The sequence below is a fragment of the Malus sylvestris genome, chromosome 8 (genome assembly GCF_916048215.2).
Source record: "Malus sylvestris chromosome 8, drMalSylv7.2, whole genome shotgun sequence".
NCBI lineage: Eukaryota > Viridiplantae > Streptophyta > Magnoliopsida > Rosales > Rosaceae > Malus > Malus sylvestris.
Window position 1 is genome coordinate 7,589,939 of NC_062267.1, and position 16,939 is coordinate 7,606,877.

At 37.0% G+C, this 16,939-nt stretch overlaps 2 protein-coding genes, 1 long non-coding RNA gene and 2 pseudogenes across 15 annotated transcripts in view; 3 read left to right on the plus strand and 2 right to left on the minus strand.

Moving 5' to 3' along the window:
* Positions 1-16,939, plus strand: part of LOC126633061 (disease resistance protein RGA2-like) — a 47,554-nt gene that overhangs the window by 5,117 nt on the left and 25,498 nt on the right. For 5 of the 13 annotated variants that reach the window (XR_007626942.1, XM_050303612.1, XM_050303611.1 and 2 more), the window contains exon 2: positions 3,584-5,129. Coding sequence is in view for 10 of the 13 variants with exons in the window: in XM_050303612.1 (XP_050159569.1) it covers positions 3,584-5,100 (1,517 nt within the window). In the remaining 3 variants the exon portion in view is untranslated. Of the gene's footprint in view, positions 1-3,583; positions 5,130-5,844; positions 6,185-16,939 lie in introns of those variants that run through there. The other 8 variants (XM_050303607.1, XM_050303606.1, XM_050303605.1 and 5 more) reach the window with 4 other exon arrangements.
* The window catches only part of LOC126633073 (uncharacterized), a 44,201-nt gene that overhangs the window by 3,585 nt on the left and 23,677 nt on the right, over positions 1-16,939 (minus strand). Inside the window, exon 2 of the long non-coding RNA XR_007626946.1 lies at positions 3,831-4,150. This is a non-coding gene — a long non-coding RNA (uncharacterized LOC126633073). The remainder of the gene's footprint in view (positions 1-3,830; positions 4,151-16,939) is intronic.
* LOC126633067 (putative disease resistance protein RGA3) lies at positions 2,043-3,332 on the plus strand (annotated as a pseudogene).
* Positions 5,392-7,285, minus strand: LOC126633070 (uncharacterized; annotated as a pseudogene).
* LOC126633065 (ribosome-inactivating protein SNAIf-like) lies at positions 13,037-14,891 on the plus strand. The gene is given in 1 exon segment (XM_050303617.1): positions 13,037-14,891. A coding segment is annotated over 1 exon segment (1,647 nt). The 5' UTR covers positions 13,037-13,088; the 3' UTR covers positions 14,736-14,891.

Below are 16,939 nucleotides of genomic sequence, written 5' to 3' on the forward strand. Positions count from 1 at the left end.
TTAGAAATTCCCCATTTGTTATTTTAAGCACTTCGTGTCTCAAAATTAGCCTGGCATTTTGGACCCAACCCGTTAACCCGATCCGACCCAACCCGTTAATATTTGTATTTGGGTGGATGCTTAACGGGTCGGGTCGTTAACGGATGAACCCGTTAACAACCCGTTAAATAACGGGTCACTTTGGGTCAACCCGTTAGACCCGTTAGGACCCGTTAACACCCGTTAGCACCCGTTAGTTGATGATATTTTAGTAATTTTAGTAAAGTCTTAAGAACAAAAAATAAAATTTATGCAAAAAAAATAATAATAATAATTGTTAACGGGTGAAACGGATGACCCATTAGCTTAACGGGTCGGGTTCAGGTGACCCATTAGCTTAACAGGTTGGGTTCGGATGACCCGTTAACTTAACGGGTCGGATTCAACCCGATCTAAACCCAATAAACCCGACCCGTTTACAGGTCTACTCAAAATTATTGAATTAGTCGGAGTCTGAAGTTTTCTAGACACAGGTGGCTTTTGAAATTTTCTGATGCTGATGTAATACAACTGTAATAGTGATTCCATTACGTCCAGTTACATTACATATACATGGTTCGTCTGATCCTGTTTTAAATTATAATTTTTTCTGCTAAATTATTTGGATTTCTTTCTGTGCAGGTGCCAGCATTTGTGCTTGGGAGCCGTAGTTTGCAATTTTTCTTTTGGGTACATCGGCTTTTGTGCCGAATGCACTGTTCCAAAAATAAGTAACAAAGTAAAAGTGGAATGTGTAGCCGGTCATGCAATAGGAGTTTTTTATTTTTTTTTAGCAATAGTAGTTTTTTAATTTTATTTTTTAACTTATTTAGCTCAAAACAACATCGTTTAACGTGAAAAAAAATCTTCTTCGCTAAATACCTAGTCATTGCACATCCATGGAGGCATAAACTACCTCTCCACCACCACTTGTTCAAATCGTTAAGAGGGTTCTCGGAGGTCTTTCATGTAAATCACAATCAATGAAAATGGCAATTATACAGTTAGTGCAATTTAACAAAAACACTTACAAACAGAAATTCACAAAAATTTTCTCTCATGTTTCAGTATAAATTTCTAGTTTATTTGGTTGTTTTAAATTCCCAAAATCGCGGCAAATTGCTCCTCCCCATAACAAATGAAATGATGCTCGAAAGTCAAAACAAAAATGAGATTGTGTAATTTAAAAGTCAAATCAACTGTGCTTTCCCCCTCCCCCAATTGCTCTTCTCCTCACAAAGGGGATCCGGCAAGGATAATTAATATAAAAATAGATAAATATTCCTAGGCGGAAGAGGAATGCCTAATTTACTGATCAAAATATTATCCAAATTTCAAATTTGAAACATTGTTTAGTATGCCTTTAATACTAATTATCCAAATTTGAAACATTGTTTAGTTCGTAGGGATAGATATTAATTTAAAAATAGATAAATATTCCTCCTCCATTGCTAAATATGTTTAAAACAGTGGAAGAGGAATGCCTAATTTACTCATCAAAATATTCAAAGATTCCTTTTCAAAATGAGAGACAACCAACCAAACTTACACAACATTATGTAAAATGCAAATCCTGAAATGCAAGTTCAACATTATTCAACACAATTTCTACTGCTCAATAACATTGTATCATAGTGAAAGCATCATCTCTATCACTTAATTACTTGTGCATGTACAACTGCATATAGCCAGGACATAGACTTATTCTATTCTGTAAAGAAAAGCACCTTCATTTGGTCATGGAATCCCTCTCGCCCTCTTTCCCACTCACCCGTCGACCTTGGAGACCATAGCCATGGAATCCCATCTCAAATCGACTCTCAGTTTTCTTGTTCGTGAGTCGAAGATGATACGAAGCCAACGAAATCAACAATTGTTTCTTCCACGCCACTCAATTCTAAAATTCTTTGTGTGAATTGTCTATCTAACTTCTGAGCAAAGATTCGTACTTTCTTCCTGAGTGCAATTGTATAAGGAAGAAAAGAGAATAATTGTTCAACAAGTGAGGGATAACTCACCTGTGCCCCTACCATTATTATTTGTCTAACACGCCCATATTCTAATCTCAACATTTGGCTACCAGAACGGTAATACTATTACCATACCAATCTTGAAATTCTTGGTTCAGATCTCTTGGTTTTCTCTGTTTCCACTAGTAACCGAAAAATGGCCGAGGCACTCATTTCCGTGCTTCTCGAACAACTGGCTTCGGTAACTTACCAACACGTCGAACAAGAGGTGAAGCTGGTTTTGAATGCTAAGAAAGATGTTGATGCATTTGCTGCCAACCTTGAAGCGATTGGTGCTGTGCTTGAGGATGCGGAGCAGAGGCAAGTGAAGGAGGCCAGCGTCAGAAATTGGCTGGAGAAGCTGAAAGATGTGTCGTACAAGATGGACAATGTGCTGGATGAGTGGAAGACTGAAATACTGAAACAACAAGTTGAGAATGAAGAAGAGCACGGTGGAAGTACTTCTCTTGTTACCAAGAAGAAGAAGAAGAAGGCGGTATGTTTCTCTATTTCCTCCTCTTGCCTTTGTTTCGGCCAAGTCCGTCGGATAATTCTTCGTCATGACATTGCTCTTAAGATCAAAAGTCTAAATGAAAATTTAGATGAGATTGCAAAGCAAAGAGAAAGATATAACTTTCGATTCACAGAGAGAACGATCAGTGAACAACCTGAGCGAGAGAAAACTTCTTCTTTTGTTGATGAATCTATCATATTTGGTAGAGAACAACAAAAGGAAGTTTTGGTTAGCAAGTTGTTGAATGAGAGTAGTCAAGAAGAGAGGGGCCTCCTTGTCATCCCTATTGTCGGGATGGGAGGAATGGGGAAGACAACTTTGGCCCAACTGGCTTTTAACGATGAAAATGTTAAAGCTTGTTTTGGGATAAGAATATGGGTTTGTGTTTCAGACCCTTTTGATGAGATGAAAATTGCGAAAGCCATCATCTCTGGTGCTAAAGCTGTCAGCCCAAATTCGGATGAGTTGGAAGATTTCTTTCAGTGTATGTCTGAATCCATTAAGGGAAAGAAGTTTCTCCTTGTTCTAGACGATGTGTGGACTGAAGACCAAAGAAAGTGGGAGAAATTGAAGTTGCCATTAATACAAAGTGGCGCCCATGGCAGTAGAATATTGGTGACCACTCGAAAACAGAAGGTTGCTGATATGATGGGAGCTCCTACTCACACGATCTATTTAGAAAGGTTGAGCGAACAAAATTGTTTGTCAATATTCAACCGCATGGCATTTTATAAAAGGGATAAGGATGGTGAGTTGGAAGCCATTGGTAAAGAAATAGCAAAAAAGTGCAAGGGTTTGCCTCTTGCTGCAAAGACTTTGGGTAGTCTCATGCGTTACAAGAAAACGAGGAAAGAATGGCAAGAAGTTTTGAACAGTAAGATATGGGAGCTAGAAGAGGTTGGGCAACAAGTTTTCCAACCACTATTACTGAGTTATCTTGATTTGGCACCTGCGGTTAAACGATGCCTTTTATATTGTGTTATTTTTCCAAAAGATCATTTGATCTATAAAGATTATTTGATTGAGTTGTGGATGTCACAAGATTATCTCTATTCGAAAGAAAAAATAGAGAAGAAAATAATTGGCCAAAGGTGTTTTGATAATTTAGTAATGCGATCTTTCTTCCAAGACTTTGAAGAAGATTATCAAGGAAATATCTGGAGCTGTAAAATGCATGATATTGTGCACGACTTTCTGCAGTTTCTTACTCAAAATGAATGCTTTACAATGGAGGTTAAGGGTGGTAGCGATACAAAAGAGCCCTTGGGTGATAAGATCCGCCATTTGACCTTAGTGCTTGCACCCGAGGGTCCACTCTCATGTGTTTCGTTTTCCAGCTGTAAAAGTGAGATGCGTACTCTTGCAACTTTTGATTCAAAATTTAATGTTGTGGACTCAACTTTGATGTCGCAGTTGAAACATCTTAGGACATTGAATTTGAGTGATAATTCTATTGAAGTGCTTCCGGAAGAGATAGGTGAATTGGTGCATCTGAGGTTCATTGATTTGTCTAAAAATAGAGGTTTGAAAAAGCTACCGAATGGGGTGTGTAATTTATACAATTTGCAGACATTGCGCCTTCACGAGTGTTGGAAACTTGAAAGTCTACCTCAGAGCATGGGAAAGTTGATTAACTTAAAGCATCTTTATGTTGAGGGATGCGGTCAGCTGAAGTACTTGCCGAAAGGGATTGGGAGATTAACAAATCTAAGAAGACTAGATGGGTGCCCTGTTGGCGGTGGTAAAGACGACGATGAAGCGTTCAAATTGGGAGATTTGAGAAACTTAGACCAACTTCGTGTTCTCAGCATAGAAATTGTTGGGGATGTGAAAGTTGCTGCGGGTGAGCATGAGAAAGCGTCACCCCTGGGGAACAAACAACAACTCTCAGAATTGAGTATAGAGTTTGAGAAGTGTGGAACTCCGGAAATACTGAATTTCTTACGACCGCATCCAAATTTGGAATATTTAAGAATCAAAGGCTATAATGGAAGCACTGCCCCCAACTGGATCATGTCATTAAACAATTTGAGAGTTCTTGATCTTGCGTGGTGGAAAGAATGTGAAGTTTTACCTCCTTTGGGAAGATTGCAGTCCCTCGAAAGCCTGAGCATTGGGTTTATGAAAGGAGTAAAAAAGGTTGGAGTTGAGTTTCTGGGAATAGAAAAGGAAACGTCATCAGCATCATCATGCATTACTCTATTCCCAAAATTGAAACAACTCGATTTTGTCTCCATGTGGGCGTGGGAAGAGTGGAAAGGAGTGGAAGAGTGGAAGGAAGAGGATTCTCATATTACCATAATGCCATGCCTTTCTTCATTACAGATTATCAGTTGCTCTCAGCTAAAAACACTGCCAGACTTCTTGCCGAAAACACCACTTCAGACACTTGACATCGATGGCTCTTCCTGTCTTAAACGAGGGAAAGAGTGGCCCAAGATTTCTCACATCCCCAACATCACAATTGATGGTAAACGCATAGTGGAGGCAGAGGATGCTGTTGAGTTACCTGAGAGGCCTTCCACTTCAGGCATAGTCGAAGCAGAGGAAGCTGTTTAGTTGCATGAGAGAGAGGCCTTCCACTTCTGGTAATTAAGCTCTTTTCTATTTATTTACCAACTCACTCTATTCATTTTACATCAATGCGCTAATTTCATGGTTGAGCTTTTATTATACTTGCCAAATGACAAGATCCCATGTTCCAACTAGACAAGTTGTTATATATAAGGTTGCAAGGGACTTGTAACTCGGTTTAAGAACATATTCCAGGTCCCGAGTTCAATTTTCCCTCTCCCAGTATCGTGATTTGCAATACTCTAATTTTATTTTATTTTTAAACTCCAAAAAATATGCAAGAAAGTAACAATTTATAATGTTGCAAGGGTAAAGACCATATTCTAGGTCCCCAGGTCGATTCCTCCTCTCCCAATATCGTGATTTGCAATGCTCCAGTTTTATTTTATTTTTAAAATCTCTGGATTTGAGACTATAATAAGCAACTTTAAACCGAAAATTATATGCAAGAAAGTAACAGTTTATGGTCACAAAATTTTGCAGACCTCCAATTTAGCTACTAGCAGTTCCAGGGTGTACAAACAATGCTACCTGAAATAAACCAAAACCACTACATTGGAGCTGAGTTTGGCCGGGTGCAAAAATCATCTAAAAGGAAGAGTGCAGAAACAGGTAATCTCAAAATTAATTGGGGTGTTTAGTTTATGCATGCATGTTTCGTTGACCTTTTCAAGTTTTTTTCGTAAATCCTACCTGCCTGACTGTTGCGAGTGCTGCTAATGAACGTAGGAGAGGAAGTGAGATGGAAAGGGAGACAAAGCTGCATGCATTCCTAGAACCGGTGGTTGGTTGCTGCATTACAGATTTCATCGGAATCATCTTTTCCTTTGCTTTCGGGCAGAATGAAGATCGCCTAGACATAGGCACATTAATTGTGTGTGTGTGTGTGTGTGTGTGTACAGTATAATGCAAAGAGCTCCAGACTTGTTTGAGGTCTTCAGTATATTTCTCAGAAAAATGCTGGACCTGAGGAGTACAGCAAATTTTATGTAAATACTAAACAAATTAGTAAAGTTTGGCAGATTGAACATAGCAACTGAGATATTCTAATATAAACTGTATTATGAAACAGTGGTACACTAATTAGCACTAAATTTGCTTTAATATCATCAAATTTGCATCAACCCGGGGAAGGAAATAATTCAAATAGCATTGAGATAACCTTTTGCATGTTTGAACATGCGAAGAATGTTATGAGTTCTAGCATCCCAAACTCGAACCACGCCATCTTCTGATCCAGAAATCAAGTAATTTCCAGAAATGCCATATGCTAAGCAAGTAACAGCTTTGCAGTTCAGAAAGTATAAAATTGTCAGTTAAAAGAGTTTTACTCATTCGAAATATACTAAAATGAATGTTCCTCGATTCAGTTCCCCAGAATGCAAAGCCTGTCTGTCATAACTATACGAAGAATGCAGGGTTCTTAAAACGTGCAACAATGTTTGGCAGTTATACTTTGAAATACGAAAATACAGAGTTAAAAATTAGAGAAGTCTTAACTGAAGAAAACTCATCTGAATACCAAACAAAAGTGCAAACTGGAATATCAGTAAGTTCATCAAAAGGTTCGGATAGGAAAAGAGAGAAACCTGTGATTCGAGAAACAATCGATGATATGGAACCCATACTTGCTGTTAAGTGGGCTCTAGCATTAAGTGCAGCAACGTATATCTTGACATCTCTACCACCGGCAAAGAAGACATTTTCACCAGGATCCAGTGCAACCGCATCAATTATAGTAGGGAAAACAATGTTTCTCAACAATCTCCCACTTCCTACGCTCCAAACCTAAGAAATGTACATCCAAATCAAAACCATAATACACGTGCAATTTCAAGAATGCATTTCTTTTTTGTTTATTGGGGATGAATAAGAATGCATCAGTACATAACACGCAAAAGACATGTAATACATATTGAGGGACTTACAAGGAATACATGCTACAAAAAACCGAGAACATAAATCTGAGCATTTAACAAAGTAAAAGATCAACAAGTCAAGACACAATCCACGCGTGGATGGTAACTTACACGTGTGATCCTGAGATGCTAACACGATAATGGCTTTGCATCCACCATATCCTACGACAACAACCGTTAAACAGAGTGTGCTCCGTAAAGCTATGCATGCACAGGTTGCTTTCCTGTTGACTTTGATTATCATCAAATAACCTGTGAGATTCAACAGATAGAGATATGTTTTCAGTGCATAATTAAAAACAATATAAAGATACAAAAATATAAGATAAGAAGTGGTTACCCAAGACCAAATTCCAAAGCCTCCATCCTCCGACCCCGAAATCAACAGGGTGCCATCATCCGAGAATACCAAGTAACTAACACCTCTGTAGTGACTAGTGAGCATGCCATTTCTTAAGCAGTCTACCAGCATTAACCTAAATAAGTACCCAAAAAAAAAAATGTTCATTAGCATTTCAGAGCTCAAAAGAAGATAAATTCAAAGAAATAAAGAAAAATGATTAAGAAAATTAACCTCCCCCCATTGAGCCTCGGCCAACAATGTACGAGCCTTCACTGTTCGCAGCGATTAATCGGTTCTTCTGGGAAGCCCTGGACATCAACTTGCGGCTGCACATCAAAACTCCCAAAATTCAATAAAATTGCAAAAACTCCTCAAATTCAATGAAAATGCAAGCTTTTTATCAATTAAGGTAATTCATCAAACAGGCTGTGTGCATAAGAAAGGAGGTGATCTTACCTTGGACCAGGACCGGTACTGGACAGAGCCAGAGGTGGCAGAAGGCTCGCGGAGCTAAGAGGAAGCGATGAACCGTTTGCCAACGCACATGAGGCCGTGAGGCGGAGAGGCGCAGATTTTGTAGCGGATTTGCTCGGCGCCTGTGCGGAGGTCCCAGCAGCCGATGAGGTTTCTCGCGAGGGTTTTTATTGAGCGTTTTGGAATCTCGGACGGAGTAACGGATACCTTGGTATATTAACCCGCCACATATTATTGAATGGCTGCATTTTTGCTCACCCACAATAACCTTAGTGTATGTTTATCATACATTTATATGTCTGCCATCTGTCTTATCTTATAACTATAGTTAATTTCATTATTAAATATTCTTTTTCTAATTTAAAACATTGAGATTAAACAAAAATAAAAACAATCCCATTACACTTCAAATTACACACCCATATAACTCTGCAAACACCTAGCACTCCGACGTCGTGATCACCTCTCCGTCTGGTGGCCGGATAAACCATATGTTCACGATCTCCCTTTCTCTTCTTCACCATTCTCCTCATGTCTCATCTCTCTTTCTATTTCTCTTGCCTTTTTAGGTTCTGCAACTCGTTTTGGCCAACCGGTGGTCCAGTGAGTTGGAGAACTAGTTATCCGAGTCCTAATACCCATCACTTACCACCGATGTAGCAGTAATCTATGTTTTGAAGAAATTGGATAAAGACCCGTGAAGGCTTGGAAGTTTTTCAATTGGGTTTGTGAGATAAATAGATTTAGGTTGAGTACTTCGGTTGAAAGAGAAGGGTTTGGGATTTTTGGATTTAGGTTGAGTTCTTCGACTTGGGATTTTTGGACCCTTAGGGAAATAAAAGAGAAAGGGTTTTCCATTGATGTTCGTGGAGTGGAGTGGCTTTAAGGGATGGGTAAATAAGGAATTGGGGTTGAAAGATGGTCGCCGGCGATGACGGCATGAGTGGTGTTTGTCTGGGTTGGCTTGGCTGAGTGGGGTGGGTTTGTATTTGTTTTTGTTTTTGTTTAATCAGTATTTTAAATTACTTTTAAAATTTGAAAAAGTATTTTAATAAAAAAGTTAACTATGATTAGGGAATGAGACAGATGGTAGGCATATAAGTGTATGGTGAACATTAGGGATGGGCAAATATCCATTGGTTATGTGTAACCGTGGTTATCCGTCCATTTAAAATTGACAGTTACGGTTATGGGTAACCGTTTAGATAAATAAACGGTTATGGGTATAACCGTTTACCTGTGAAATTTAAATGGGCGGTTATGGGTATTACCCGCGGTTATAAACGGGTACCCATTTAACCATTTATTTTAATATATGTAAAACTAAAAAAAAAAAAAGTTTCTAGCTAAGTTTAGTATCCCGAAACATATTTGGTTATAAAGGGCCTTAATATATATATATATATATATATATATATATATATATATATATATATATATATATATGCCTCACTTGAGGGAAAAATATAGTTGATAGAACGGACCAATGTTTAATATATGTGATTGAATGTACTAAAGCATTAGAGTATTCGATATTTTTGTTTTGGAGTCTTTTGGAGCTTTGGCCAATTCAAGATAATGATTACCTTGATCTTTTAGAAATATGTTATTGTCGACTAATGCGTACCTATATATATATATATATGTATATGTATATGTATATATATTTAATTGGCCTTGAGTTTTCAATAAGTATTTGACCCAAAAATTAGAAATCAATTAAATGGCTTGGATAGATGAACATATGTTTCTAAATAAAAATCCAAATATTTATCGAATTAGCTTATTAGCAAACTAATGCATATTTATTTATTTATATATATGTATGTATGTATGTATGTATACAAGAATATTAATTAACCTACAACCATGCATGATTCTTGTAATAGATTGACGGTCAAATAATTGGGAGACATCGCATATATTCATAAATAATATTGCCGTTATACAAAAATTCATGTTAAATGTATTTATAACGGTATTTAATTATTAGAAAAAGAAAATTATGACAAATTTCTTTTTAATTTTCAAGTTGTTAAAAAAATAGGTAGATGGGTAAAAAAAAATGGGTAAACGGGTATGCGGTTATGGGTAAATGGGTATGCGATTATGGGTATGGTTAACCGTTTATAAACGGTTATGGGTATGGATATACCCGTTTATGTAAATACCCAACAGATAAACGGTTATGCGGGTAAAAGTTTTAACGGTTATGGGTAAATAACCGCAGTTACCCTCCCGCCATAACCGTTTCCCATCCCTAGTCAGCATACACCAAAGTTAATAAGGATGAGTAAAAATGCACCCATTATTGAATACATAATATATATTTAGTACATTCCACATTTACTTAATTAAAAATTATTTTAATACATCCCGCATATTTTCTCATAAAATTTATCTACATACCCTACAATAGTTGTTGAATTTGTAATATTTTATAGTAAACTAGTAACAATGCATCTTGTTACTTGTATTTGATAATTTAGAGAATGCATCTTGCACCCGAAGTCATGAGTTCAATTAAATTTTTTTTTCAATATCGCGATCATTTATGTTAGTCTCTTAAGATAAAGCTTATGAATTATATTTTCCTTCTAAAAGCTGAGGGAATACATTTAATGGCTTATTTTTTGTCAATAGTGTACTTAAAGTGTAAGAAAGAATTTATGTAATTTACTTTTTTGTCCGACTGGCTAAAACAAACTTCTCTATTTTCAACTTTATTTGTTCAACTTCAAACTCACTGCAGAATTAGCAACTTGTTTACAGTTGTTGTAGCATTTAATGGGGTTGGAGAATTTTTCACTGAAGGGAAACTTGACAGTTGGAATCACCACCATGGAGGATGAGAGGAATTTTGAATGTTGAAGAAGATAAATAATCTTGGATTATTTGAGATGTATTCAACATTTAGTGGGGTGCTAATAAAAAAAACTAACGAAAAGTCCAAAAAACTTTAGTTTTAATGAAAAATAACAAATAAAAGGATAGTAAATAGTACCAGAAAAAGATAAAAATGTGATTTTTCGTTACAAGTGAATAGTACCAAAAGTGTTTAATTAAAACTTCCTAAAAAAAAAAAGGAGGCAAATTGTATGCCCTCCCTTTCCCATGCCCTTCTCATCCCCTTCTATTTGTGCGGTCACGGTGAGGGGATAAGAAGGATGTGGAAAAAAGAGGGAGACAATCTATCTCCCAAAAAAAAAAAGCCATAAAACGTTGATGGTACTGCTCTCTGAAATTTTTGCTAGGGTTTTTAAATGGCGTGTGGTCAGACACAAAAGGCCGGGAAGGTCCTCAAAACGATGCCGTTGGCGATTGTTCGAAAATTTCTAATTGTTGTACCAATTGTGGATTAATTTTGTATATTTTTTCATTGTTCAAATTTTCATATATGATATAAACAAAACTAAAAAAGGTTTTTAATCATTGTCTTTGTTGTAAACTTCTTAGTTTAAGTGTGATTGTGTAAATCCTATATTAAATTTGATTATAGTTATATTTTCCTATTACAATTTATATTCTTTGGGAATGAAGAAATATATTCTCTCATTTTACTACTATAAATAAATGCACTATAAAGGATGGATAACACACACATTCCCCTACAATTCTACAAACATATCTCTCTCACTCTCTCTTCTCTTTGCCACCGGCTCCCTTAACCTTGTCAAATAAAATAGGCACACCAGTCTTGATGTTTTTCACTTTTAATTCAACCAGGTCACTTTGACTTGCGAACTCCCTCTTCTCTCTGAAACTTATAAGTCGCATCCTGAAACATATGTGAGACCTAACACCCAATAAGACTAGGCCACATGTAAAATAAGTGTGATCATAAATCTTCATTATGCATTAACGTTAAAAAATCAAAGAATATTAAGTTTAAAAAAATTAAAGAGATGGAAAAGAAAATTTTATTAGTCTGACGCATCCAAATCAAACATAAGAAGAAAAAAAAACAAATCTAAGACAATGTAGAGTTAATTTTGTGTCTTATAGAAACAACTTTCAAGTTTCAGGGGGCAAAATGGGATCAAAATCGAATTCCAAGGGTAAAGTGGAGCGAACTTTGAGTTTCAAGAAGTAAAATGACGACTTTTGAGTTACAGTAAGTAAAATGAGATTAAAATTAAGTTTCAGATGACGTAGCTAAAAATAAGCCTTGATTATATTCCTTATATCTTCTTTCCCAATTCACAACGTTTTCCATTCTAGTTAACTAAATTTGATTATTTTCCTTATATCTTCTTTCCCGATTCACAATGTTTTCCATTCCAGTTAACTAAACGTGCTATAATAAAACTAAAACCCAAGTTTTAAGTTTTTTAACCCCTCCCCCACCCACCACCCAAAAAAAATGCAGAAATCAAGACAACCTAAGCGGCCCCCGAACTCAAACCCCTCTCCCCACCCCCCCCCCCCCCCAACCCCATCCAAGGAAAAAAAACCCCACCCCAACCCTCTTGAATCTTGAATAATACTTGGTTACTCAAAAGATGAGTATGAATTTTTACTCAAAATTGTTCGTTGTCAATTCATTGAATTTTATATTTATGATCTAAATCGTTCATCGTATAAATCACCATATAAAGATAGTCTCTACAAAAAAAATCAATTAAAACTAAGATCATTTAGTTATCGAATTGTATAAGGATGATAGAATTAGTAAAAGTATTACGAATCATCTGTGTATTTGCTATAATAGATTGACTAAACGATTTTAATTTTAATTGATTTTTTGTAGAGAGAATCTTTACAGAATGATTTATAATATGAATTGTTCAGCATAAACACAAAACTTTGTGATTCGAACACAAAATATTTTGAATAGAAATTCATATTCATCCTTAAGTAGCTAAGCATTGTTGTTGAATCCTCCTCCCCAACACCTAGCGATTTATTACAATCTCTTTATTAGGAAACTGCCCTCTGTTCCTCTCTCTATGAACCCAATACTTAATTCATTGGGCTTAGTGTTAGGCCCAATTCCATTTAAAGGCTCCAAGACTTTAAGGTCTGGTTAATGCATAACTTCCAACAAGAAGTAGGTACTAATTTTTCTTTACAACTGCCACCTCCAACTGCTCGCTTTATCACTCATTTACTTTATTGTATCCAACACATTTTGCAAATGCGAAAAATACTATCTGAACCAACTATAAAATCAGACACATATTACCTTGCTGATCACCAACAGAAATACGCTACTACGTGTCTACATATATAGCAGAATGACGAGAGTGTTAGCAATATACATTACTCTCGCATTTAGCCTCTTTCTCTGTGGCACCGAGTGCAACATCTCATTCTCCACAAGTGGAGCTACAAGCAACTCGTACAACACGTTCATAAAAGCACTGCGAGCCCAACTCACAAATGGAGCGACCGCAATATATGATATACCTGTCCTGAACCCATCTGTGCCGGACTCACAACGCTTCCTCTTGGTTGATCTCTCTAACAATGGCAACAACACCATAACCGTGGCAATTGACGTGGTGAATGTTTCTGTTGTGGCTTATCGCGCACGTGCAGCTAGACCTTACTTTCTTGCTGACGCCCCTGATGAAGCTTTGGACATTTTATTCAACGATACCAGAGGGTTTTTTCTTCCATTCACAAGCAACTACGTTGACCTTGAGAAAGCCGCATAGAAATCCAGGGACAAAATCCCATTGGGACTCGCTCCACTACATAACGCCATCACCAGCTTGTGGAATCATGAGTCGGAAGAGGCTGCAGTGTCACTACTTGTGATCATTCAAACGGTCTTTGAAGCAGCAAGGTTCAGGGTCATTGAGCAGCGAGTTCGCAACAGTATAAGCTCCAAAGCTAACTTTATACCAGACCCTGCAATGCTGAGCTTGGAGAACAATTGGTTGGCTATCTCTTGGGAGACTCAACATGCACTTAACGGAGTCTTCAGTAAGTCCATTCAACTTCGCTCTACCAAGAACAATCTTTTCCTTGTAGACAGTGTTAGTTCAAGCATCATGGCCGGTGTCGCATTCTTATTCTACAACTGTGTGACCTTTCCCAACATAATCAAAATGCCTGTTAACGTTGTGATGGGCAAGGAAATTGACAATGAAATATGTGCGGTACAAAACCGCACAACACACATAAGCGGTCTAGAAGGATTGTGTGTTGACGTGAAGAATGGTCTCGACAGCGATGGGAATCTAGTCCAAATTTGGCCATGTGGGCAACAGCGCAATCAGAAGTGGACATTCCAGCCAGATGAGACGATCCGGTCAATGGAAAAATGCATGACTGCATATAGTACTTCTTGCCCTGAAAATTATGTCATGATATACAACTGTACTACGGCTGTTCCAGAAGCAACTAAGTGGGCATTATCTACCGACGGCACAATCACACATCGTCGCTCCGGGCTCGTTCTCACTGCCCACGAAGCTACGCAGGGTACCACCCTTACTATAGCGACCAATAGCCATTCACCTAAGCAAGGTTGGAGAGTGGCAGATGATGTGGAACCCACAGTGACTTCCATAATTGGGTATAATGACATGTGCCTTACTGCCAACGACGATAAGAGTCGAGTATGGATGGAGTATTGTGTGCCCAGCAAGAATAAACAACAATGGGCACTCTATAGTGAAGGCACTATCCGAGTAAATAGCGATCGCACCCTATGTGTGACATCCAATGGTCACAACTCATCAAATGTAATCATCATCCTCAAATGTGAATTAAAAAGGGGCGACCAGCGCTGGGTGTTCAAGACAGACGGTTCCATTTTAAACCCTAATGCTGAATTGGTTATGGATGTGAAAAACAGCGATGTGTATCTGCGACAGATCATTTTGTATCCATACTATGGGACACCCAACCAGCAATGGCTGCCGTTCTTCTAATTAAGCGGCCTGCTAGAATGACTACGCTAAGTATGTTCAGATGAACCGTAAATAAGTTTGGATGTTCTTCATCACATCACACTATTTTGTCTTGTATCCACACATGGATATGTATTACTAAAATGTTCAAATGAGACATTTCTGGGTTTTTCATCACATTACTTTGTCTTTGTTTCCCTTACTTCAATTGTCCTTCGGGATATCCAATTAATTAAGTTTGTTTTTATTTAATTACGATTCTTAAATTTCAAAATTTAGGGATTTTAATTTGATTGATTGACATGCTGGGTTGGTTTTGTTGGAAATTATATATTATAGTATAAAATATTGTAATATATAATTTTAATAATTGAATGAAAAATAGTGTGAACCGTCTTTTTTTGAAAGGTTATTTACTTTGAATTTAATTGGTGTCATCAAGTGGCTTTCAGTTTGTGCAGATACCTCTTCAATTGAAAAGGGGTCGGTGCATTCCCAAGTGTCAGATGGTTTATAACCACTGGACACATATAATTCATGAAAGGGTGCCATGAGTTATAAATAAACTCAGGCACTTCATTCGCAGAAGAAGTCTTTTAATTAGTCTTCATATATAGAAAATTAGAGTTAATTTTTACTCTTGAGAAATAGGTTTCCCCACTTTGTTTCTCAAATGATTCTGTGTCAAATTCCGAGTCGTGTCTTGAGAGTACGGAATATATGAAGTTCGCCAGAGTCCGAAAATTGAAGTGCTTTGACTTTGGATTATAGATTGTTGAATCCTGAGAGATGGACGCCTACCGAACTACAAGCACAAGAGTAGGGGCGAAATTCTATCTTTAGGACATTGCATTTATGCAAGCCTCAATCTCAAAGTTTGTTAGTATTTCTAACTTTCTCCCTAGTTATTTATATTAATCTCATATATAATTGATGTTGTGAATTTCTTTATGATTATTATCATTGGAATTCTTTTATATTTTTCATATTTTCTAATATTGCTCCAACAATCTAAAGATAGAAATTTAATTATGCAATAATTGGAAAATATGGTTGTGAGAATTAAATTGAAAACCAAAGAAAGCAGCAAGGAAGTTGAGTATTTCTTGATGAGTCTGGTATTAGATCTTTTGGCAAGATGCAAGTTGCTTGTTGTATATTCAGTATACAGAACAGCGAAAGATCACTTGGCAGTGAGGGACTGGTTTTGAATTGAAGAAACATTGCAATTGATAAGTGATCAGTACGCAAATTGACGGTGCTGTTTGGGGTAAAGTGGAGTTCCAAATTCTGGAAAAATTGCTTTGCCTTGAGTGAGTTATATCACTTTGATAATATAACCGGTCATCACTTTATAATTGTGTGATGGATTATAATAATCTTGTGTGGGTTATGAATACAAAACATGATAAAATGTGTGCATTTCAATTCAAAGCCTCTCAATGCAGAATGATTCACCAAAAATTTACACTGGCATATTGGAAATAATTTCTTTTGCTTTTCAAAACCACATATGTATTGTATGATTATATTTCATTATTACGAGTCTGTGCCGACAATAATTTTCTAGGTTTACAAGTTCCTGACCTATATCATGCTATCATTTAATCACATATATATGTTATATCGTATCTTTTTATTCGAAGAACAATGTGGAGTTGTGTATTACCTCCGTTATGGAGCATCATGAGCAGTTTGTAAGTCAATACTCAGTCATGTCTTTGGTTTGAAGGATCTGATGCACTTGGATTAGACCTTGCATGAATGTATTTCTCTGAAATACATGGCTGCTTCAATCGTTGTGTTTAATTCATTTATTACTTGAATTATATATGCCACCCTGTGTGGGGTGGGTTGTGACAAGGATAAGGCAAGTTATTTGTCTTCGACATGCGAAAAGATTACAGGAAGGAACTGATAAGTATGTTTGTGGGCACTGCATGTATTTATAAGTATGCATGCATGTTTCTTTCCTGGGTTTGCCTTAAGGCGCTCGTTTGATTGGATTTGCCTACGGATTTGGTGTTTAATTTTTACGGAACACAATTTCATGAAAAGGCATTTTGTGCTTTTAACCAACACAATCAGTTATGATTGGTGAGGTTTGGTAGTGAAACGAGGAACATACATGGGTCTCCATTTGAATGGATGTATCCATTGCGAAGCAGTATTCTGCTTTCGCTGACAAGATAAACATGAACATTTCATACACATAAATACTTGAA